The sequence below is a fragment of the Cetorhinus maximus genome, chromosome 5, assembly GCF_964194155.1.
Source record: "Cetorhinus maximus chromosome 5, sCetMax3.hap1.1, whole genome shotgun sequence".
NCBI classification, from domain to species: Eukaryota; Metazoa; Chordata; class Chondrichthyes; order Lamniformes; family Cetorhinidae; genus Cetorhinus; species Cetorhinus maximus.
In genome coordinates this window covers 115020087-115045320 of record NC_135883.1, presented here as the reverse complement: position 1 = coordinate 115045320, position 25234 = coordinate 115020087, and the positions used below count along the sequence as shown (strand labels likewise).

The 25234-nt window shown below is 42.6% G+C and overlaps 1 protein-coding gene across 1 annotated transcript in view; it reads left to right on the top strand.

The window, feature by feature from the left end:
• LOC144681129 (uncharacterized) overlaps positions 1-25234 on the top strand; it is a 117426-nt gene that overhangs the window by 6006 nt on the left and 86186 nt on the right. The window contains exon 2 of the mRNA XM_078542858.1: positions 14482-14610. Within this exon, the coding sequence (XP_078398984.1) occupies positions 14482-14610 (129 nt within the window). The remainder of the gene's footprint in view (positions 1-14481; positions 14611-25234) is intronic.

Below are 25234 nucleotides of genomic sequence, written 5' to 3'. Positions count from 1 at the left end.
CACTTAATTTGTACCTCCTTGATCTAAAGATGAAAATTGCATTATCTTTTTTGATTGTTCGTCTACTGGTGCACTAGCTTTTAGTGATTGTGTAGATGTGGACTGTTGGAGCAATTTTTAGACACGAACCTAGCATTTTGTTGTATTTCTATTCTTTTAAAGATTGGAAGCTGGCTTCCCACTTGACTCAAAGGTAAATACTGTTTTGTGATCAGGAAGATTCCAGTTTTAATCTGCAGTTTTCACTGAGTGAGCAGTCAGACACTACAAGCCATCACAACTGAGGGTAGCATAGGGTAGGGCAAATTGCCCAGGGTTTGCAGCCCTGATGTCTGCCCAGTGACTCCTCTGGAAGTACAGCCATGCAGACTTTGAGTGAGGCCACGATTGGCCTTGGCTGTGATGTCCTTTGTGGATCAATGGCCTGCCGATGCTGACTGCATCAGCTGGGGTGCTGCGAATAATGCCCCTTAGCACAGTAAAATGCTGTCCGTGGAACAGGTGCCTTCAGGTGAGCAAGGCAGAAAGAACATTGAGGGTGCTGCAAAAGTATTTCAGCAGACCTCAGTACGGGGTGTTGGTATCAGTGATTTGGTAATTGGATTCTTGATTTGAATTTATGTTCTTAAGTAATGTTTTATTTTCCAAGTAGTTTTTCCTCCCCAACCTATCCGCCACTCTGACGTGATAGGTTTTGTCTTTAGCCTTTTTCTTTTCTTAATTTGTTCATGCGATGTGGGCTCCCACATGGCCAGCATTTGTTTCTGATCCCTAATTGACCTCGAGATGGTGGTGGTGAGTTGCCTTCTGGAACCACTGCAGCCCACCTGGTGTAGGTACACCCACAGTGCTGTTAAGGAGGGAGTTCCAGTCGTGTGTGTGTGAACAATAAGGGTATCCGAGTATAAATATTTATATAAAAATAACTTCATGATGCATTTATACACATTGCCAATGTATACTAACCATGTTAACTATTATGGAATTGGAAATTGCCAATTTTTGTTTCTTGAATAAATCTAGTGTAGGTATTAATATTTCATGACATCCTTAATTAGATTGCTACATAAACATAAAGTACTGGGTACTAATAGTAAGATTAGACAATAAGTATTAAATTGGCTGAAGAAAAATTAGTATGGGATCTTCATTAGAAGAGTGATGCCAGGGTAGTCAGAAATACTGAGTACAGTGCTTCGCATTCCTGGCTGCTGTCCCACATTCTACCCTCTAGATTAGAGGTCACCAAAAACCATTTTTGTGTCTTAATTCGTACCAAGTCCCATTCACTTATTGCCCCTGTGCTTTCTGACTGACTGGTTCCTAGTCAAGCAACATCTTAATTTTTTTTTAAATTCTCACCTTTTCAAATCCTTCCATGGCCCCACCTCTCCTCTCTCTAATCTCCTCCAGCTCCATGTTGGCCTTCATTGCAAGGGGATTCGCGTACAAGAATAAGTAAGTCTTTGTTACAGTTGTATGGAGCTTTGAGACAATCAGTGGAGTAGTGTGTGCGTTTTTGGTCTCTATGTTTAATGAAGGGTACACGAGCAATGGAGGCAGTATAGTGAAGGTTCGCTAGATTGGTCCCTGGGATGAGATTGTTGTTCTATGGTAGGCTGAGTAAATTGGGTCTATATTCTCTGGAGTTCAGAATCACAGAGTAACAGAAGAGGCCCTTCAGCCCATCGAGTCTGCACCGACACGTGAGAAACACCTGACCTACCTACCTAATCCCATTTACCAGCACTTGGCCCATAGCCTTGAATGTTATGACGTGCCAAGTGCTCATCCAGGCTCTTTTTTAAAGGATGTGAGGCAATCTGCCTCCACCACCCTCCCAGGCAGCGCATTCCAAACCGTCACCACCCTCTGGGTAAAAAAGTTTTTCCTCACATCCCCCCCCTGCCCCTCACCTTGAACTTATGTCCCCTCGTGACTGACCCTTCAACTAAGGGGAACAGCTGCTCCCTATCCATCCTGTCCAGGCCCCTCATAATCTTGTACACCCTATTATACATATGGCTGAGATAGATAGATTTTTGCGCTCTATTGGGCAATAGATGGAAAAGTGGATGACATACACACCGAGTATATTGTATATCCGTTGTTTTTTTGATGTTTGGCTTCCTTATCTTGCTTGATTGCCACTCCCTTTTAGTTGTATATAATCAACCAATTCAACTGGCTAATAGTGAAGTGAAAAGAGATCCAGATTCAGCACTTAAACTACACAGTAACCCTCAACTGGGCGAGTAGAGTGCTCAGCTATATTTAGTATTAGCAGATGCTAAAACTACATACTCTGGTCACAGTATAACTTAAATACTGCATCCATTTTGGTGATTCAGACATTCAAGTCTTGTAGGCAATGCAGAGATGGAACCAGGAGGATTAGGAATGAGGAAAGATTGCAAGGACTTGAATGGTTAAATCTTCAAATAAAATGATTCTGGGAGGATCTCAAACAGATGGACAAGATAGAAAGTTATCTAGAAATGGTAAATCTGGAGCACTGCTTCAAGTTAAGTCACCGGAAAAGATTATACAAGTGCGAACTGATGGAAGACAAACTTAGGATAAATCTCTGGAAATTGTTGATGCAAAGAGTGATCGCACGTGGGATGATTAGGATAATTGGAAGTAAACCATGAAAGTGATGGCTGGTTGCATTGATAAAGAGTGAGGGCTATACGTTTTCCTGAATGTGGACAGCATGTCTTTCATCGTCTATACTTACTTTGTGATCGTCTTTTCTAACCATGGGGGCAATAGTATTCACTGTGTCAAACTGGTATCTTGAATATGACTGTGACAAAGAAGAGGCATTATCACATGATTGCTTTTGTTCTCATCATAAATATGAGCCCCGTCTACTATCAAGTGACTGTATTTAAAGCTAGTCATCGAAAACTAATTACCATTCTGCTTGGCTTTTAGCGTTTAGATTCTTGGAAGTACACTATTACTTTTGACAACTGTTAATTTTTTTGTCCCACCCATTCCTGGCCAACAAGTTATTTCTTCTTTCATATACTCCTGCTTGTGTTCAACTTCCTTCAACTTAGAATTTTGGCAGCAAACTTGTCTTCTGTATAACTCTTTCAGTCTCCACACGAATGTGCATCATCCACATTACACAATTGTTAATTCAAAAACCCAGGAAAGGAAATTGGGCTTATCCTGCTAATAATCATCCTTCCAGTCTGAGCATTAATGTGGTGACTTATCAGATAGATTGGGGGGATAACTGAATGTAAGATTATATACGTTAATACATTGGCACTTCAATCGTAAAACAGGATAAAATTTGACTGTCTTCCCGGTACATTCATATCTCTGCTGATCTCCCCCTCCCACAATGGAGTCAAAAGTACAGTTTTACTCCCAAAATAAGAAGTATTTTAATGCTGCCTACTGAGAAGGGGATCAACTTTCAGTTACTGAGAGTGAGGAGAGAGGCTCAGATAAATTTTTTTAGCGCAAAGGGTTTTTGGAGCATGAAATGCTTTTCCACAAGGAATGAATGAGGAACAGACCTTGACAAATTTCAAGGGAAAAGTAGATAATTAATCGAAGCAGAGAAAGATGCAAGAAAAACAGCAGTACAACGTCAAGGTGGACTCTAAAAACCATAGTTTCAACAAAGGATTAGACGTCCCATTGGACAACTGCAGCCTAAGTTGGGTTTTGATCGGGCAGTATGCAGCTGTCAATGAAACATCCTGCCCACCTTGGAAAGAAAAGCGTAAAAATAATTGATTCAATGCTATAGCCATGCGATTTGGTCAATTGCTGAAGAATACCATCGACAGGAGGTGACCGCTTACTGGATGATCGTATGTATCACTCCTACTGGATGATCGTATGTATCATTCCTAATGTATTTGTGACTAATGGGTGTATGGCATGGTTAACTAGTATTCCTATCAAACGGAATGAAGATATTAATGTTTAATTTGGGCTTTTGAGTGTTGTCTCGTTGTTTCTTGTAATTCTCATTCTGAATAGTGGGGGAACGTTGTCTTAGTGAGGTTAAGTTTGGATTACTCTAGCAAAAAGCTGGTGCACTTGCAATGAGTTCAGTGGCCTGCTTCTGTGCTGTACATCTGTTTAGAGATCATGTACTTTGTGATTTTCAGAGTTAAAAAATGATTTGAATGATAGTAGAAATATTTGAATGTTTAAGATTAAAATGCACCTGGCATAGGCAAATTCCACTGTGACAATATTAATTTAAACATTGCCCCTTCTGCTCATAATTGGGAGAATTAGAGGACAAGCAACAGAAGAAAGCTGAAAGACCATTCAGCCTTTTGAATCTGCTGCTTCCAAAAAAAAATGGGTACATTCCCATGGACTTCTCCTGAAATGACCATCTCCTGAGAGCATAAATAGTGGAAAAAATGTCCAAGAAAACACAGGTCTGAAATTTCTTCTGGAAGCTTGTGGGATGAAACAAGGGAATTGAATTTACACTTCAACCTTGACCAGCTGCAGGCCACCAAAGAAATTCCACTGGTTGTAGCAGAACTGTAGCCTTGAAATGTAGGAAGGGCTTGGAATTTTAGCATTTTCCATTCTTTACTCTTCAAAAGAAGATGCTGTTGGCAGGCGTTTCGGCACACTGTTCCTTGTGTTCCCCAGTGACATCCTCCCTGTTTAATTAAGCTTTCATATTCAGGAGCTCATTACATATTTAAGCTAAAACTTGGAGTAGGAAAACCCAGATGTTTAAGCTGTGAATCATGTTCCATGAAAATGACCACTGACTAACGACCTATTTGCATAAGTATAAAAAGGAACAATTTTGCTGTACCCTGTTTCTAAAAGAAACCCTACTGAGTGTAAAATAGATTGACTAAAATGTCATTTTGGAAGCAAGGGTAAATCACAGAAAAAAAAAGACAGTATGTTTTTGTATAAAACTATAATTATAGCACGTTCCTAGGCTATATTTGTATTTTGGGGCAGAAATACTTGGTGGTTTAGGTCACAGGCTTGTCTTTAAGTAAGATGCCTTAAGTGAAGGCACAATAGTGAAGGACATAAAGGTTGAATGGAGAGAAATAAATCAATAAGTTCTGCTTGGAATCAGAATTTTTGAAATATTGACATTTTGATAACACCAAGTTTTGGTGTTAAAAGCCTGAGGTTTGATGGAAGTCCAATACTGAAGGATATAAGGAGTACCACAATGAGGTACCAGAAAAGAATGAGTTGAGTAGGAAATTAGTTTTCAAAGCAGTAAGAATACAGGAAGAAAGAATTGAGCAGCACGAGAGGAAGGCATAGAAATTATCATGTTAATAGCGAGAAAATAGATGTCGGGAGAAGTTGAAGGCTAGAGGTGAGAAATGGATAGTTTATTAGATGAAACACTGGTTCTTGGATGCTGGTACATGCTTGAAAATATAAACATAGAAAAGTAATTGGACATTGAGGAAGTTCTTTCCGGATCACAGTGACAGCGTAGATGTTGGTGATTTAAACATGAATTTATCTTGTGGTCTTTTAAAATTACAGCTGCTCTATTCTTTTACACTTTATTTGTTACACTCAGCTCCTGACCTCATTACAGCCTTGGTTCAAACATGGACAAAAGAGCTGAACTCCCGAGGTGAGGTGAGGATGACTGCCCTTGACATCAAGACAGCATTTGGCCGTGCGTGGCATCAAGGAGCCCTAGCAAAACTGGAGTCAATGGGAATCGGAGAAAACTCTCCGCTGGTTGGAGTCATACCTAGCACAAAGGAAGATGGTTGTTGGAGGTCAATTATCTCAGTTCCAGGATATCACTGCAGGAATTCCTCAGGGTAGAGTCCTTGGCCCAACCATCTTCAGCTGCTTCATCAATGACCTTCCTTCCATCATAAGGTCAGAAGTGGGGATGTTCGCTGATGATTGCACAATGTTCAGCACCATTCGCGACTCCTCAGATGCTGAAGCAGTCCATGTAAGAATGCAGTAAGACCTGGACAATATCCAGGCTTTGGCTGACAAGTGGCAAGTAACATTTACACCACACAAGTGCTAGGCAATGACCATCTCCAACAAGAGAGAATCTAACCATTGCCCCTTGACATTCAATGGCATTACCATCACTGAATCCTCCAATATCAACATACTGCGGTTACCATTGACCAGAAACTGAACTGGAATAGCCATACAAATACTGTGGCTACAAGAGCAGGTCAGAGGCTAGGAATCCTGCAGCGAGTAACTCTCCGCCTGACTCCCCAAACCTGTCCACCACTTAAAAGACAAAGGCCAGGAGTGTAATGGAATACGCTCCACTTGCCTGGATGAGTGCAGCTACAATAACACCCTAAGCTTGACACCATCCAGGACAAAACAGCCTGCCTGATTGGCACAACATCCACAAACGTGCACTCCCTCCACCACCGACGCACAGTGACAACAGTGTGTATAATCTACAAGATGCACTGCAGGAGCTCACCAAGGCTCCTTAAACAGTACCTTCCAAACCCATGACCACTACCATCTAGAAGGACAAGGACAGCAGATAGATGGGAACACCACCACCTGGAACTTCCCCTCCAGGCCACTCACTACCCTGACTTGGAAATATATTGCCATTCCTTCACTGTCACTGGGTCAAAATCCTGGAACTCCCTCCCTAACAGCACTGTGAGTGTACCTACACCACATGGACTGCAGCGGTTCAAGAAGGCAGCTCACCACCACCTTCTCCAGGGCAACTAGGGATGGGCAATAAATGCTGGCCTAGCCAGTGACACCCATATCCCATAAATGAATAAAGAAGTTCTATTTGCAATCAGAATTTTAGAATGTTGGCATATAGTGCCTGAAAAGTTATCTAAAACTTGATAGCCTCAAAGATCAGAAGTAAGCTATTACAATGCTATTGTTATGACCCCCCATGGAGACTGATATCTCTTTTTTAGAAGTTAAGAATTTCCCAGCAACTGATGGAAAGAACCCACAAGATGATTTCACTTTTTAAAACTTGTGTAACAAATTAACATAAACTTGATAAAGCAAATATTAATGAGAAAATATTGCACCAAGCTACAGAAGATGTATATTCCTCTTAACTAATTAGCACAATCAAAATACTTTATGACCCTTTTGAATGTTACACCACACTGTTAAGATCTATGTCGTCTTATATTTAAATCTCTCACTCTTCCCAACTTGTCAGCAGGCTCCCTTCTCTCTACCACATCAGGGTGAATCTTCCAATGTCCTTTGAAAGCTGCTTTATTTAGCCTTTTGAGTATCCATGAACTGACTTGCAGTTGTAAGGTCCACTCTGATGTCTCCTTGGTCCCTAACTCTCCAAGTCCTGTTTCTTCCCACAGAAAATCAGTTCCCCTCGGCATCCTACTTGGCTAATGCAAAACAGTCTCTTACTCTGCTTTATAGACAGCTTAAAACATAACTGACTTATAAAGTCTCGCATTTATAACAGTATTGATATGCTTCCCTTCTATAACACTTCACTGCACACATCCACTTCCCTGAACTCCCCTTGCCTTGATCTTTTCATCAATTCTGTGCAGAGTTTCAGTTTACTATACAAGCAAAATCCTTCTTCCAGTCTGACCTCAGACATCCAAGGGGCTCATTAATTTTTTCCTGTCTAAAGCCAAAGTTACTACCCTGCTGTTTTTTTTTCATTCATTCACGGGATGTGGGCTTTGCTGGCTGGGTAGCTTTTATTGTCCATCCCTTGAGAAGGCTTCTGCCTTCTCTAAACACACACTTCTCTCTTTCCATAGCCCCTGCTCTATTTTCATTCCTCCCCTTTCAGTTTGCTTCTTTCCACCTCAGCATCCCAGCTTCTGACTATGCAATCTCTCCTCAGTCTTGTACCATCCAGCTTTGTAGCACTGTGATCATAAGATCATAAGACAAAGGAGTAGAAATTAGGCCAATCGGCCCATCGAGTCTGCTCCGCCATTCAATCATGGCTGATAAGTTTCTCAACCCCATTCTCCCGCCTTCTCCCCATAACCTTTGATCCCCTTACCAATCAAGAACCTATCTATCTCGGTCTTAAATACGCTCAATGACCTGGCCTCCACAGCCTTCTGTGGCAATGAATTCCATAGATTCACCACTCTCTGGCTAAAGAGGTTTCTCCTCATCTCTGTTCTAAAAGGTCTTCCCTTTACTCTGAGGCTGTGCCCTCGGGTCCTAGTCTCTCCTACTAATGGAAACATCTTCCCCACGTCCACTCTATCCAGGCCTTTCAGTATTCTGTAAGTTTCAATCAGATCCCCCCTCATCCTTCTAAACTCCATCGAGTTTAGACACAGAGTCCTCAAACGTTCCTCATATGTTAAGCCTTTCATTCCTGGGATCGTTCTCGTGAACCTCCTCTGGACCCTCTCCAGGGCCAGCACATCCTTCCTGAGATACGGGGCCCAAAATTGCTCACAATATTCTAAATGTGGCCTGACCAGAGCCTTATAAAGCCTCAGCAGCACATCCCTGCTTTTATATTCTAGTCCTCTCGAAATAAATGCCAACATTGCATTTGCCTTCCTAACTACCGACTCAACCTGCAAGTTTACCTTAAGAGAATCCTGGACTAGGACTCTCAAGTCCCTTTGCACTCCAGATTTCTGAATTCTCTCCCCGTTTAGAAAATAGCCTATGCCTCTATTCTTCCTACCAAAGTGCATGACCTTTTGACCCCACATTGTATTACATCTACCACTTCTTTGCCCATTCTCCTAACCTGTCCAAATCCTTCTGCAGCCTCCCCGCCTCCTCAATACTACCTGTCCCTACACCCACTTCACCAGTGCCTACAAATAGATTTTCCTTGTATGTGTGCATGATCACTCCTGGTGTATCTTGGGGTACTATCCTTGGCTCCCTTCTCTTCTTAATTTATATACCCCTGATGATTTCTGAAGGCATGAAGCTGGCTTTTACATATGCTGAGGATTATGAACATAAAAAAAAAGGACCAGATGTGGGCCATATGACCCCTTGAGCCTTCAGTGCCACTCAATAAGATCATGGATGATTCGCGTTCTCAATTCCACCTTCTTGTCTGATACCCATACCCTTTGATTCCTTTAAAGACCAAAACGTTGAATGTTCTCAAGGACTGAACATCGACAGCTGTTAGAGAATCCCAAAGATTCACAACCCTTCGTATGAAGAAAATTCTCCTCATCTCAATCCTAAATGGCAATCCCTTATTCTGAGACTATGCTGCCTAGGTCTGGACTCCAGCTAGGGGAAACAGGCCCTTTGCACCTACCTGGTCGAGCCCTCTCAGAATCTTGTGTGTTTCAGTGAGATCACCTATCATTCTTGTAAATTCCAGAGAGTACAGGCCCAGTCTACTAAAGGCCTCATCATAGAACACCCCTCTCGTCCCAGAAAACAATCTGGTGACCCTTCCTCAGGTACAGAGACCAAAACTCGACATAGCCTTCCATGTAGCAAGACTTGTTTACTATTGTACTTCAGGTCCCTTGCAATAAAGGCCAACATGTCATTTGCCTTTCTAATTGCTGGCTATACCACTTCCTGCTCCCTTGACCCTATTCCCACTAAACTGCTGACCACCCAACATCCCTTCCTGGCTTCCATACTAATTGATATTAATAGTTTTCTTCAGACGGAGTTTAGCACGACAGTGCAAAAGACAACGCTGAAGTACTTGAAACTGTCTTTAGCCAGAAGTACCGAGTGGATGATCTATCTTGGCCTCCTCCTAAGGCCCTTAACACCACAGATATCAGTTTTAAGGCAATCCGATTCACTCCACATATGAAGAAACAACTGAAGGCGCAGAGTACAGCAAAAGTTATGGGTGCTGGCAACATCCTGGCTGTAGCACTGAAGAATTATGCTTCAGAATTAGCTGCACTCATAGCCAAGTTATTCCTGTACAGTTACAGCATTGGCGTCTATCCGAGAATGTAGAAAATTGCTCAGATATGTCCTGGCCACAGAAAGCAGGACAAATCCAATTCTGCCAATTACAACACCCCACCCCCTTCCCCTCCCCCAATCAGTCTACTCTCAATTATCCACAAAGTGATGGAAAGTGTTGTGGACAGTGCTATGAAGCTTAATCATCAATAGCTTGCTTACCAGTGCTTAGCTTGGGTTCCATCAGGGTCACTCTACACCAGAGCTCATTACATCCAGGGTCTAAACATGAACAAAAGAAAACTGAATTCAAGAGGTGATCTGACACCAAGGCCACATTTGAGTGTGGCATCAAAGAACCTTCGTAAAATTGAAGTTGATGGGAAGCGGGGGAATCACTAGTTGGAATCGGACCTCGCACAAAGTAAGACGGTTGTGGTTGTTCGAGGCTAATCATCTCAGTCCCGGGGCATTGCTGCAGGAGTTCCTCAGGTTGTGTCCTAGGCCCAACCTTCTTGAGCTGCTTCATCAATGACCTTGTCTCTATCATAAGGTCAGAAGTGGAGGATGTTCATTGTTTGTTTCAGTACTATTCAAAACTTCTCAGACCAATGGCCAGAAGCTGAACTGGACCAGCCGTATAAAACTTTTGCTACCAGAGCAGGTCAGAGGCTGGGAATTCTGAGGTGATAACTTGCCTCCTGACTCCCCAAAGCTAGTCCAACAACTACAGGGCACAAGTCAGGAGTGTGTTGGAAAGCACTCCCACTTAATGCCACCCAGGACAAAGCAGCCTACTTGATTGGCACCCCGCCCACCTCCATAAACATTCACTCACTCTACCACAATAGAAGAAGTGTGGACCGTATCCAAGATGCATTGTAGCAACTCATGAAGGCTCTATCAACTGCACCACCTACCACGAGGGCAGCAGGTGCATAGGAACACCACCACTTGCAAGTTCACCTCCAAGACACATACGAACTTGACTTGGAACCATGTCAATGCTCCTTTGCTATCTCTGGGTAAAAATCCTGGAACTTCCTTCCAATCAGCACAGTGGGTGTATCAGCACCATATGGATGGTAGCGGTTCACCATCTTCTCGATGATAATTATTGAAGAGCAATAAATGTTGGCCTTGCCTGCGATGCTCACATACCAAAAATTAATCTGATCTGCTGATCAGATCTTCAGATCTGCTGTCATCACCCCTTTCATCAAAAAAAAACTAACCCTTGGCACCCTCTGACCTTATAATCTACTGCCTCATCTCCAATCTTCCTTTCCTCCAATGTCTTTTGAAAATGTTGTCACCTCATGCATCTCTGCCCATCTTCCTCAGAACTAGGTATTTGAATCCCTCCTCCAATTGGGTTTCCGTGTTTGCCACAGTACCAAAATGGCTCTTATAAAAGTCACAAATGACAGTTAGTCACAAAAGGCAAGGTAAATTATCCCTCATTCTTCTTAACCTGTCTGCACCCTTCGACATGGTTGACCATACCGTCCTCCAACACTTCTTCGTCATCCAGCTGGGTGGGACTGTACACAGCTGGATCCATTCTTATCTATCTAATCATGGCCTGAGAATCGCCTACAATGTTTTCTCTTCCCATTTGTGTAACATTATCTCTGTCACCCAAGAATCTATCCTTGGTCCCCTCTATTTCCCATCTACATGATGCTGTTCAGCAACATCATTCAGATGCACAGCATTGGTGTCCGTATGTTCAGTGACAACACCCAGCTGCACCTCATCACATTGCTCTCTCGACCCTTCCACTGTTTCTAAATTGCCTGTCCAGCATCAAGTATGGATGAACAGAAATTTTCTCCGATTTAAATATTTGGAAGTCTTTGTCCTCTGTCTCTGCGACAAACTCTCTTTCCTAGCCACTGACTCCATCCATTTAACTGGCAACTGTTCAAGGCCGAACCAGACCATTCACAACCTTGACATTATATTTGACCCATAGAACCACAGAAAATTTACAGCACAGAAAGAGGCCATTCAGCCCATCGTATAACTGCACTGGCCGAAAAAGAAAAAGTGAAAAACTAGCTGCCCATTCTAATCCTGCCTTCCAGCACCTGGTCTGTAGTCTTGCAGGTCACAGCACTTCAGGTGCAGATCCAGGTAACTTTTAAAACAGCTGAGGGTTTCTGCCACCACCACCAGGCAGTGAATTCCAAACACCCACCAACCTCTGGGTGAAGCAGTTTTTCTTCATGTCCCCTCTAATCCTTCTACCAATCACCTTAAACCTGTGCCCCTTGGTAATAGACCTCTCCACTAAGGGCAAACATGGCATCCCTGTCTACTCTAACTAGGCCCCTCAGAATCTTGTACACCTCAATTGGGTCACCCGTCAGTGTCCTCAGTTCCAAGGAAAACAACCCCAGCCTATCCAATCTTTCCTCATAGCTGCAATTTTCAAGCCCTGGCAACATTCTTGTAAATCTTCTCTGTGCTCTCTTTGGAGCAATTACGTCCTTCTGTAATGTGACCAGAACTCTACACGCAACTCCAGTTGTGGCGTAACCAGCGTTTTATACAGTTCCAGCATTACATCCCTGCTTTTATATTCAATACCTCGTCCAACAAAGGGAAGCATTCCATATGCTTTCTTTACCACCCTATCCACCTGTACTGCAAGGACCTGTAGGCATGCACACCAAGGTCTCTCACTTCCTCTACCCCTCTTAATATCCTCCCAATTATTGTGTATTCCCTAGCTTTGTTTGCCCTCCCCAAATACACTGGAAACAGTTTCCTATTCATAAAAACATCCATCAACCATTACCCTTTGTTTCCTTTCGCTGAGCCAATTTTGGATCCAACTTGCCACCTTCCCACGCGTTTACTTTTCTGACCAGTCTGCCACATGGGACCTTGTCAAGTGCCTTAATAAAATCCATATAGACATCCTCTGCACTACCCTCATCAATCCTCATCTGATGAGCTTTTGACCCCATATCCACGTTGTCTCTAAGACTGCCTATTTGCGCTTCTGTAACATTGCCAGACTCTGCCCTGCCTCAGCTCATCTGCTGCTGAAACCCTCATTCATGTCTTTGTTATCTCTAGACTTGACCATTCAAATGTACTTCCAGCTGGCCTCTCATATTCTACCTTCTGTAAATTTGAGGTCACCCAAAGCTAGGCTGCCCGTATCCTAATATGCATTAAGCCCTATTCAGCTATCACTGCTGTGTGCACTAGCTTACATTGGTTCCCAATTATAAATTCTCATCCTTGATTTCAAATCCCTCCATGGCTTCATCCCTCCCTATCTCTGTATTCTCCTCTAGCCCACAGCCCTCTGATTTCTGTGTTCATCTAATTCTGGTGTCTCCAGCACCCCAATTTTAAATCCTTTACCATTAGTGTTAGTGCTTCCAGCTGCCAAGACGCTAAGCTCTTGAACTTCCTCCCTATATTTCTCCGCCTCTCTACTTATCTTTCCTCCTTTAAGACAGTCCTTAAAACCTACTTCTTTGACCAAGCTTTTGGTCATCTGCTTGGTACTAAAATATGCATAATAGTACTTCTGTGAAATGCCTTGAGATATTCCATTACGTTAAAGGCACTATATAAATACAAGTTGTTGTACTGTATGTTAATTTTGTTTTGTGTACAAGGATGCCCTTGACATTCATTGGCATTGCCATCACTGAATCCTCCACCATTAATATCCTGGGAGTTACCATTGACCAGAAACTTAACTGGATTAACCATATTAATACTGTGGCTACAAAAGCAGGTCAGAAGCTGGGAATTTTAGAGTGAGTGGCTCACCATCTGACTCGCTAAAGCCTGTCCACCATCTACAAGGCACAAGTCAGGAATGTGATGAAATACTCTTCAGTTACCTGGATGACTACGGCCCCAACAACACTCGACATCATCTAGGACAAAGAAGCCTGTTTGATCAGTAGCCTGTTGACCACCTTAAACATTCATTCCCTCCACCCCTGCACCAAGACAGCAGTGTGTACCATCTTCCAAGCTGCACTGTAGCAACTTGCAAAGCTGCCTTCAACAGCACCTTGAAAACCCATGACCTCTACCACCTAGAAGGACAGGGGCAGCGGAAGCTTGGAAACATTACCACCTGTTAGTTCACCCCTCAAGTTGCACACCATCCAGACTTGAAACTATATCGTCGTTCCCTTGCTGCTGGTCAAAATCCTGGAACTCCCTTCTAACAGACTGTGGGTGCACCTGTACCACCTGCAGCAGTTCAAGAAAGGTTACTCACCAACACCATCTCAAGGGCATTTGGGGATGGGCAACAGATAATGACCTTGCCAGCAACACACACCCCATGAAAGAATATAAAAAAACATGCCTAATTTCCTGATCTCCCTAAGCCAATTTGCCCCCCCCCCATACCTATGAGATTGACTTTATCCTAGGACTTAAGTACATGACCCTCATTCTTAATTTCTATCACCATTGCTGTTCCCCAGAGAATGCCTTCAACTTAACTAGAAGTTCTATACTTCAAAACAGATACTTGGGTAATAAAGTAAGTGATAGAATACTCCCATGATGATGTTGACTGAACAGTGAGCTCTTTTAATTCTGCAGTTGAGTCAGAGGATGGCTGTGAAGAGAATGGGCCTGAAGGACTGGTCCTGGAGAGTGACCTGATGCTGGGGCAAGAACTGGAGTTCGAAGATTCTGAGAAGATCATGGGCTTTGAAAAAGATTCAAAAGGTTTGAAAAACATTTTTTTTTGTGTGTTCCCAAAATGTGATTGTGAGAGTCATACTTCTGGGACTTGACGTCCATGAATCAAAGTAACAGAAGGGAGCACTTATCTTCTCTGGACCAGGTGTTTAGATGAATAACACCTAGGGCAATTTGTCCCTTGCACATTGCTGTTATTCACTTTTTGATTTTCTCTGGATTAGCTAAATCTATATTGTACTTAATCACTGCTAGAAACAAAATGAAAAATGGTGGTGATCAGAGGGTAGTAATGATAATGCTGGAGCTAATATAAAAATAGCTTGCATTGCAGAAAACTAAAGCTGCGTCTCTCCCCTTCCCCCTTTATATAAAAGCTACAAAACAGTCAGCCAAATTAACAATGCTATGCAAAAAATACAATCTCCTTCAGTTTATTTTCATCATTGTATATTGTATTATGTTCATGGAAAGTTAATGCAAGTAGGGTGGGACCCATATCTCGAGGGTAGGGAAGAACTGGCAGTTATACTCACCTCTTTGTAAACATTGCTCCTGTTGATCATTTATATAGATGCACTGTTAGTGGTGAAACCCAACTATCCTATCATTCTGAATGAAGGAGGCTCTGTTTTTGTGTCTAGGCGGAGGATTGAAGACAATTGAAACTCCTTTTCAGGTGATCTTCAAATAAAATCTGAGAGTTGATGGAAAAATTGGTTGTTTCTTTATCTCCGGATGCTGCCCACCCAACAACACTATCTTGATTTGCCCAGGGCTGCTCTGATTAAGCTCAGATTAGGTATAATAACTGAAACACATTAAATCAGTCTGCTTTTCATTTAGATATGGTTGATATGGGCATATAGTACAGAGCACAAATAGTTTGATTTTGAGTCTGCATAGAGTTCCCAGCTGATCATGGTTTGAAGCTCAATTGTGTGGATGGATGCTGGATGACTGGGGAGTGGAAAATGCAGTGCTTGAATAAAAAAAAGGAAGGCAGCAAGTCTGACTAATTACAGTCCACTTACTACTTCTGTGGTAAGGAAATTAGAGCCTTTAATTAAGATCTATCCAGATAAAGAGAAGATATTGCTTTAAAAAAAGAAACATGCTAGCAAAGCCTTTCGTCTTGCACTCATCAGAACAGACCTTGATTGGCTCCATCTTGCGCTCAAATTTACGTTTGAAATGGACCTGTCAAATGAGCTCTTTTTCCTCAACGTGCTACTTGAGAAATGTGCCAATGGGTTCTCCCCTCCTGTCTACTGCAAACCTACCTTCACTGGTCAATATGAGTTGGGATTCCTACAGTTCCACATGCTATAAAATTGGCCTTTTCGGCAATTTTGTAAATAGGGCCTGAACCATTTGCTCACCATGCAAGCTTGATGCTGAAATAAGGCACGTCAAAGCTGTCCTGTGGGGTAATGGCTACCCTGGTCAGATCATTGCTCACTGTATATTGCACAAACTCATGAATGGGCCTAAGGCCACTACTTTCAGCCCTGAAAAGTGCAGATTACCCTGGAAGTGTAAGGTGTATCAAAAATTTGAGCAACAGGTGAAGCTAGCCGTTTCACGCGCCTCCTATGCAGTAGCAATACGAGTGGTATTCTCCACTAACAGCTGCTGCCGTCGAGCCAAAAAGGCACCCGACCTATCACAAATGAGTAATGTAGTATATGGCTTTGTGCTGGTGCGATGCCAGGTATGTAGGTCGTAATTCCCAATGACTGGAGGTTCGTATCAAACAACACATCCCTTCGGCTGTTCCCAACAGGCAAAGTACTGACCGAACCCAACCACTCAGTGTTTGCAAAAGTCAAAATGTAGTGTCTAACATTGTGTAATTGGACAGCATTTGCTAAACAATCCTGATTGTGCTAGGAATTACACTGACGAGCAATTTAATATTAAACTACATATATTCACAGAGCTTTGTCCTTTGCAGACAGAACGAGCATGCCCATGCATTGCATCTTTTTAAACTAAACGAAAGCTTGAGGGACAGCCATTCCCTGGTTCATTCCTCAGGGCAATGCCTTGACCAATCAGTCGATTTGCCTGGTTTGGATTTTTTTTAAAAACTTGGTAGTTAACCGTTCCCTGGGGTATTCTCTGTGGCGATGCCTCTACCAATTGGAGTCTACTTGCCAACCAATCATCACTTTCTTCTCATGGAGTATAAATTGTTATTCCCTTTACAATTGGTATTCTTGCGACTCAGTCCTGATCAGTGCAACACGAAAAGCTTCGACAGCATGTCTCTTTTTTTGTTTTGGCAATAGTCAAGATCTGTGCGACCAAACAACTATCAAGAGCAGAGTTAGAAATATTTCAATGCATTTGAAAAAGAATAATTGTGCTCCCTTTTTGAATTGTTTAAGGAGGTAACAGATGTGGTAGATGGGGGAAATTCAGTGGATGTAAATACGAGGAAATACTTCAAGAAGATACCACGCTCAATGTGAAGGAATATAGTGTGGATCTAGGGAAGAATAGCAAACTGAATTAAAATAAGGTTTACAGAGGATACTTTGCAGATCCACTGGGATGCTGCCTGGTAAGAGGAAAATGAAGACAATTGAAAAAAGATTGGGACTTTTTCTTAGAACAATATAGTTTGCAGGACATAAATGGGTTGGACAAGGTTGACAGAAGCAAACAATTTCCAATCATCCAGTCCTTTAGAATGAGGAGCCATCAGCAATGAACAAAGAGAAGAATCTTTTTTTACATAAAGTTATGAGGCTGTAGAATTCACTTCCAGGATTGGTAGTTGAAGTAGGAATAATGTCAAGATTTAAGGCTAGATTTTAGATATTGTTGAGGGAAAAGGGGATGATGCAATATGGGAACAGTGAGACTTTTTTTTTTGTTCATGGGATATGGGCATCTGGCAGGTCAGCATTTATTACCCGTCTCTAATTGCCCTTTGAGAAGGTGGTGGCATGCTGCCTTCATGGCTATATATGATTAGAAATATTAACTTGTTGGAGGGTAAATGCTAAAATGGACAGGTTGAGCTGAATGACCTGTTTCTGTGTTGTAACTTCTCTATATTTCTATGAAGGATTGCAATTATTAATTCCAAAACCTGTACGCCATTTTTATGATGGCTAGAAATTGGGAATGTATGAATTTTTAAAAACTGTGCAGTGAACTTAAATATTCAGTTACTGAAAAATGTTAATATTTTCTGCAAGCAAAATGCAAAAGCGTCCTCTTTATCTTCCCATTGTGGCAAAAATGAATTCTCCTTTTTTTTGTGAAATTGACTGTTAACTGGCTCCAACTCAGTCTTTTCATTTTGATAAACTGTTTAAAAAAAATAGATAAAAGATTCAGTGAGGGAATGGGAAATACATAACAGGGGATGGGAGGGGAACTGCTGAAGGCTATAAGCCAAATTTTCCCCTCAATTCCAATCAGAAACTGCAGCCTGAAGGTCACAAAAGGATACATGAGAGTTTCAGCAGCAGTTAAGACAGGGAAGTGAAAGAGAACAGAGGAAAGATGTATAGAGAAATAGTAACACAAAGATAAAAGATAGCTAAGAGAAGACCATATTCTTAAACTTTACAATGCAAGATGAGACACATCAACAAAAGAAATCACTTGTATTTGTATGTGCTGTACTGTGTCAGGAATGTCTCAAAGTATTTAACATGCAGTGGATTTCTGAGTAATGTCAGTGTAATGCAGGCAAATGTGGAAGCCATCTTGTGCAAAGCAATGCATCCAAACAGCAGTGGGATCAATGAGCTGATCTTTTGATACTGTTGGCTGAGGGAAGAATGTTGCTCGGAACAGTGCTCTTCTTTGAATGTGCCTTGGGATTTTAATGTCTAACCTAACCACCAAAATAGGGTTTTGATTTAATGATTCATCCAGCACACTGAATCTCTGACAATGCAGCACTCTCTCAGTATTGCACTCGAGTCCTGAAGCCGCGCTTGAATCCCATTACTAACTCAGGTGGCAGCACTACAAACCGATCCAAGCTGACATAGAATGTACATATAAATTGAGTGAAGTGTTAAAAATGGATTGGTTACAACATAAAAAAGGGGAATTGGTGTTTAGCCCTAAAGGGTTAATTGATAAGTAAACTTGAGCAAGTTGAGAAGCAAAGAATGATTGTCTGAAATTTGAACCACACAGTTTGACAATGCAGCTTGCCATTTGGTGAGATACAAGAATTTGTATCAAATACAAACAAATGGAATTGCTTAAGCTGGATATAGTTGAGCTCAAGGCAGACATGGAAAGAAAGGAATGCCTTTAAGAATAATTTCTTGAGGTCATAAGTGATAGATTTATAAATCTAACGTTTAGTTGCTGTTAATGTGGAAAGAAAAAATATCAGATTTTTGTCATTAGAGTTATTTATATTACTGATTCTGTCATTGGCAATGGAATTGACTTTTCATGCCCATGAACAGATAGTGGTGAAATCGCAGTCTCTTTTATGGGTACTCCTCTCCAGTTCCCCTGACATTGTGCTGGTGGGCCTTAGTACAACTGAGTGACTTGTTAGGTTGTTCAAGCCAATCATGCAGAATGGGTGTGAAGTCACTTGTATGCCTGGTCAAGTCATGTTGATTGGTTTCCTTGTCTAAAGAAAGGACATGTGTGAACCAGTTTAATTTTGATGACAGTCCAGCAGCAATGAATTTTATTTCGGATGGCTGTGTTGTGGGGGCTGTTGGAAAAAGGAGTAAAAATTATATTTTTATTATGTATATTTTCTTCATTGTAAAAAAATATTTTTTATCATTTTCCCCAACCCTCCCCGCAACCACACAGGGCCATCTGTCACTTGTTTTTATGTTTTGCTTTCACAAAGCATTGACCCTTGTTCTGCTATTAATACATTCTGCTATCTTACATTTCTGCCACTATCAGCACTTTCTTTAGTCTTTACCACTACCATTAACACTTCCTTTGTCTTGTATCCATGACATTTTTGTCAAATCTCTCCATAGCTCCCACCTATCCCTGACCTTCTATTTTGTTCCACCTGCTCCACTCCCTCTTAAACAGTTTAAAATTCATCACATTTCTGCCTCTCTTCAGCTTTGAAGAAGAGTCATACAGACTTGAAACGTTAGCTCTGTTTCTCTTCACAGATGCTGCCAGACCTCCTGACTTTTTCCAGCACTTTCTGTTTATATTTCAGATTTCCAGCATCCGCAGTATTTTGCTTCTATCTTAAATTGTAATGTTAGACCGAGAGAACTGAAATTGGAAATAGACGATTGAGATGACGAGTACTGTGGATTCTCCGTGCACTCTATAAAGTTGTACTGAGTTATTTTGGGAGTGTGATTACTCCCACTTATACACTCAATGAAGGCTATCAACTTTCACTGTTTTCATGAGACCAGAATGCGCTTGTATAAAATAGTCAAGCCAGAGATGTATAGAGGTTATTGAAATAGACCAACTTTAAAAAAAGAAAATAAGTGTTTGGCTAGAAATGTGATTGAAACTTAGAAGGATATATTTAGAAACAGTCTGCATTTACTATAGAAAAACATCCCTAAGGTCTTATAGAGGAGTAATCAGACAAAAACAGAGTCAAAGGAAACAGTAGGAGGGTGGACCAAAGCTTGGTCAAAGAGATGAGATTTCAAGAGGCCCTTAAAGGAGGTGATTGAAGCTGGTTACATGAAAGGATTTGGGGAAGAATTGCAGGGCATAGGGCCAAAACAACTTATGGTAGGTTGAGGATAAGAGGTTGCAGAAGATGGGAGTGAAGTGCTATTGTGTGTATGTGATATGGCAAAATACTGAAGAATATTGGATGGTGGAGACACGTGGTGAAGAGTGCAGGCAGCCTGGCATCTGTACTCAACACGACTAATTAACTTTTGAAAACAGTAGACTGCTAATAAGCTAAGGGACCTTGAGGATGGTTAAAAACAAGTTAACAAAGAATAACAGACATCACATGTCTGACGTTGTAGTCCAGGTATGAAGAGTAAGCAAGTGGAACCGATTGTCAACAAGTAATTATAAAACTTTGTTTCTCTCTCCACTGGCACTGCCCGACTTGCTGAGTATTTCCAGCATTTTCTGTTTTTTACTTTATATGTGAACAGGAATCTATTAGGTCATGTAAGCAAATGCAGGCAAGTTTAGCAGGCAAACCATTATGTAGTAAATATTGAAGTTTAATCAAACTCAGTTCTTCCTCTTCCACTTGCCTTCAAACTAATTAAGAATCAAATATTCACCAGTGGTACATTTCTGACTAAATATTGGTCTACACTTAGGTGTCTTATGAATTGGATATCATTTGAACAATTAAATTACCTTTGGTGCATTGGGTGCTTATGCATAGCCTATATGGGCTCCCCCCATCTCAAAAGGCATGTTATTTAAGTCACAACAGGGGGAAGCTATGAAGAGGTTTAAGAATGGGAACAAAAATGAGAATTTTAAGTGGGAGGTGTTGATGGACTGGGAGTCAATTGTCAGTCAGCAAGGACAGGGATATAGGTGAGTATGACTTGGTGTGGAATAGGATATGGGCAACAGAGGTTTGCATGAGCCAAATTTCATGAAGTATAGAGGATGGCAGGTGGGGCAGGAGAGCATTCCAGTGGTTGAATCTGAAGGTGACAAAAGCATCGATGGGAGGTTGCAGCAAGAGAACTGCTAAAGTGGAGATGAGCCATGTTATGGCCATAGAGGTAAACAGAGTAGATATAGTTATAGAACATAGGAAATAGGAGCAGGAGATGGCCATTTGGCCCCACGAGTCTGCTCCATCATTCAACTAGGTCACGGCTGATCTTCTACCTCAGTGTCATTTCCAGCACTATCCCTATATCCTTAATATCTAGAAATCTATCAATTGCTGTCTTGAATATACTTGATGACTGAATCTCCACAGCCCTCTGGAGTAGAAAATTTTAAAGATTCATCGTCCTCATTGAAGAAATTCCACCTCATCTCAGTCTTAAATGGCCTATCACTTATCCTGAGACTCTGTTTACTAATTCTAGATCACCCCACCTCGCCCCCCCACCGCAAGCCCCAGCCAGGGAGAACATCCTTCCTGCATCTAAACTGTCGAGCCTTGTAAGAATTTTGTATGCTTCAATGAGATCATCTCTCATCTCAACTGAAGAGAATTTGGGCCAATATTTCCTCGTAGTACAATCTTAGCTTCCCAGGAATTAGCCTGGTGAACGTTTGTTGTACTCCCTCTATGGCAAATATATCCTTCCTATGGTAAGAAGACCAAAACTGCACACACTGCTCCAGAGGTGGTCTCACCAAGGCTCTGTACAAATGCAGCAAGACTTCTTTACTCCAAAAGTCAAATCCCCAACTGTTTGCCTTCCTAATTGCTTGCTGCACCTGCCTTTTAGCTTTAAGTGACTCATGAACAAGGACACCCAGGTCCCTTTGGACATCAACACTTCTCAATCTCTTACCATTTAAGAAATGTCTGCATTCCTGTTTTCCCACCAAAATGGATAACTTCACTTTTTTTTTAATTGTGGGCTTCGCTGGCTGGTCCAGCATTTATTGCCCATCCCTAGTTGCCCTTGAGAAGGTGGTGGTGAGCTGCCCTCTTGAACTGCTGCAGTTCTGATGGTGTAGGTATGCCCACAGTGCTGTTAGAGAAGGAATTCTAGGATTTTGACCCAGCAACAGTGAAGGAACAGCAATCTATTTTCAATTCAGGATGGTGAGTGATTTGGAGGGGAGCTTCCAGGTGGTGGTGTTCCCATCTATCTGCTGCCCTTGTCCTTCTAGTTGGTAGTAGTCGTGGGTTTAGAAGTTGCTGTCTAAGGAGCCTTGGTGAATTCCTGCAGTGCATCTTGTAGATGGTACACACTGCTGCTATTGTACATCGGTGGTGGAGGGAGTGAATGTTTGTGGATGTGGTGCCAATCAAGCAGACTGCTTTGTCCTGGATGGTGTCCAACTTCTTGAGTGTTGTAGGAGCTGCACTCATCCAGGCATGTGGGGAGCATTCCGTCACACTCCTGACTTGTGCCTTGTAGACGGTGGACAAGCTTTGGGGAGTCAGGAGGCGAGTTACTTCGCACGATTCCTAGCCTCTGACCCAGTCTTGTAGCCACAGTATTTATATGGCTAGTCCAGTTCAGTTTCTGGTCAATGGTAACCCCCAGGATGTTGATAGTGGGGGATTCAGTGATGGTAATACCATTGAACATCGAGGGGCGATGGTTGGATTCTCTCTTGTTGGAGATGGTCATTGCCTGACACTTGTGTGATGGGAATGTTACTTGTCATTTGTCAGCCCAAGCCTGGATATTGTCCAGGTCTTGCTGTGTTTGGACATGGACTGCTTCAGTATCTGAGGAGTCACGAATGGTGCTGAACATTGTAGAATCATCAGCAAACATCCCCACTTCTGACCTTATGATGGGAGGAAGATCACTGATGAAGCAGCTGAAGATGGTTGGGCCTAGGACACTACCCTGAGGAACTCCTGCAGTGATGTCCTGGATCTGAGATGACTGACCTCCAACAACCACAACCATCTTCCTTTGTGCTAGGTATGACCCCAACCAGCGGAGAGTTTTCCCCCTGGTTCCCATTAACTCCAATTTTGCTAGGGCCCCTTGATGCCACACTCGGTCAAATGCGGCCTTGATGTCAAGGGCAGTCAGTCTCACCTCACCTCGGGTGCTCAGCTCTTTTGTCCATGTTTCAATCAAGGCTGTAACGAGGTCAGGAGCTGAGTGGCCCTGGTGGAACCCAAACTGGGCATCAGTGAGCAGGTTATTGCTAAGCAAGTGCCACTTGATAGCACTGTTATAACCCCTTCCATTACTTTACTGATGATGGAGAGTAGACTGATGGGGCGATAATTTGCCCGGCTGGATTTGTCCTGCTTTTTATGCAGAGGACATACCTGGGTTATATTCCACATAGCCGGGTAGATGCCAGTGTTGTAGCTGTACTGGAACAGCTTGGCTAGGGTCGAGGCATAAGTCTTCAGTATTATTGCTGGAATATTGTCAGGGCCCATAGCCTTTGTGCTATCCAGGTCCTTCAGCTGTTTCTGTTATTATGTGGAGTGAATCGAATTGGCTGAAGATTGGCATCTGTGATGCTGGGGACCTCCAGAGAAGGCCGAGATGGATCATCCACTCAGCACTTCTAGCTGAAGATTATAGCAAATGCTTCAGCCTTATCTTTTGCACTGATGTGCTGGGCTCCTCCATCATTTAGGATGGGGATATTTGTGGCGCCTCCTCCCCCAGTGAGTTGTTTAATTGTCCACCACCATTAATGACTGGATGTGGCAGAACTGCAGAGCTTAGATCTGATCCGTTGGTTGTGGGATCGCTTAACCCTGTATATCTCTTGCTGCTTATGCTGTTTGGCATGCAAGTAGTCTTGTGTTATAGCTTCACCAGGTTGACACCTCATTTTTAGGTATGCCTGGTGCTACTTCTGGCATGCCCTCCTGCACTCTTCATTGAACCAAGGTTGATCCCCTGGCTTGATGGTAATGGTAGAATGGAGGACATGCCAGACCATGAGGTTACAGATTGTGTTCAAGTACAATGCTGCTGCTGATGGCCTACAGCGCCTCATAGGTGCCCTGTCTTGAGTTGCTAGATCTATTCAAAATTTATCCCATTTAGCATGGTAGTAGTGCCACACAACACGGTAGGTATCCTCAGTTCGAAGGCGGGACTTTGTCTCCACAATGACAGTACGGGTAGGAGTGACCACCGCCCAGTCATGGACAGATGCATCTGCGGCAGGCAGATTGGTGAGGATGAGGTCAAGCATGTTTTTCACTCTTGTTGGTTCCCTCACCACCTGCCACAGACCCAGTCTTGCAGCTATGTCACGTAGGACTCATGGTGCTACCGAGCCACTCTTGGTGGTAGACATTGAAGTCCTCCACCCAGAGTACATTCTGTACCCTTGCCACCCTCAGTGCTTCCTCCAAATTGTGTCCAACATGGAGGAGCACTGATTCATCAGCTGAGGGAGGGCGGTACGTGATAATCAGCAGGAGGCTTCCTTGCCCATGTTTGACCAGATGCCATGAGACTTCATGGGGAAGGAGTCGATGTTGAGGACTCCCAGGGCAACTCCCGCCCGACTGTATACCACTGTGCTGCCACATCTGCTGAGCCTGTCCTGCCGGTGGGACAGGATATACCCAGGGATGGGGATGGTGATGGTGGTGTCTGGGACACTATCTGTAAGATATGATTCCGTGAGGATGACTATGTCAGGCTGTTGCTTGACTAGCCTGTGAGGCAGTTCTCCCAATTTTGGCACTAGCCCCCAGATGTTGGTAAGGAGTTCTTTGCAGGGTCAACAGGGCTGAGATTGCTGTTGTCATTTCCGGTGCCTAGCTCGATGCTAGGTAGTCCACCTGATTTTGTTCCTTTGTGAGGGACCTTGTTAAAGCCTTCTGAAAATCCAAGTACACCACATTCACTGGTTCTTTCTTATCTATTCTGCTCATTAGTTCCTCAAAAAACTCCAACAGATTTGTCAAAAATTATTTCCCTTTCATAAATCCATGTTGACTGACCAATCCTACCATTAATTTTTAAGTGCCCAGTTATCACACCCTCTATTGTAGATTCCAGCATTAAAATTCCTGATGTAAGGCTAACAGGCC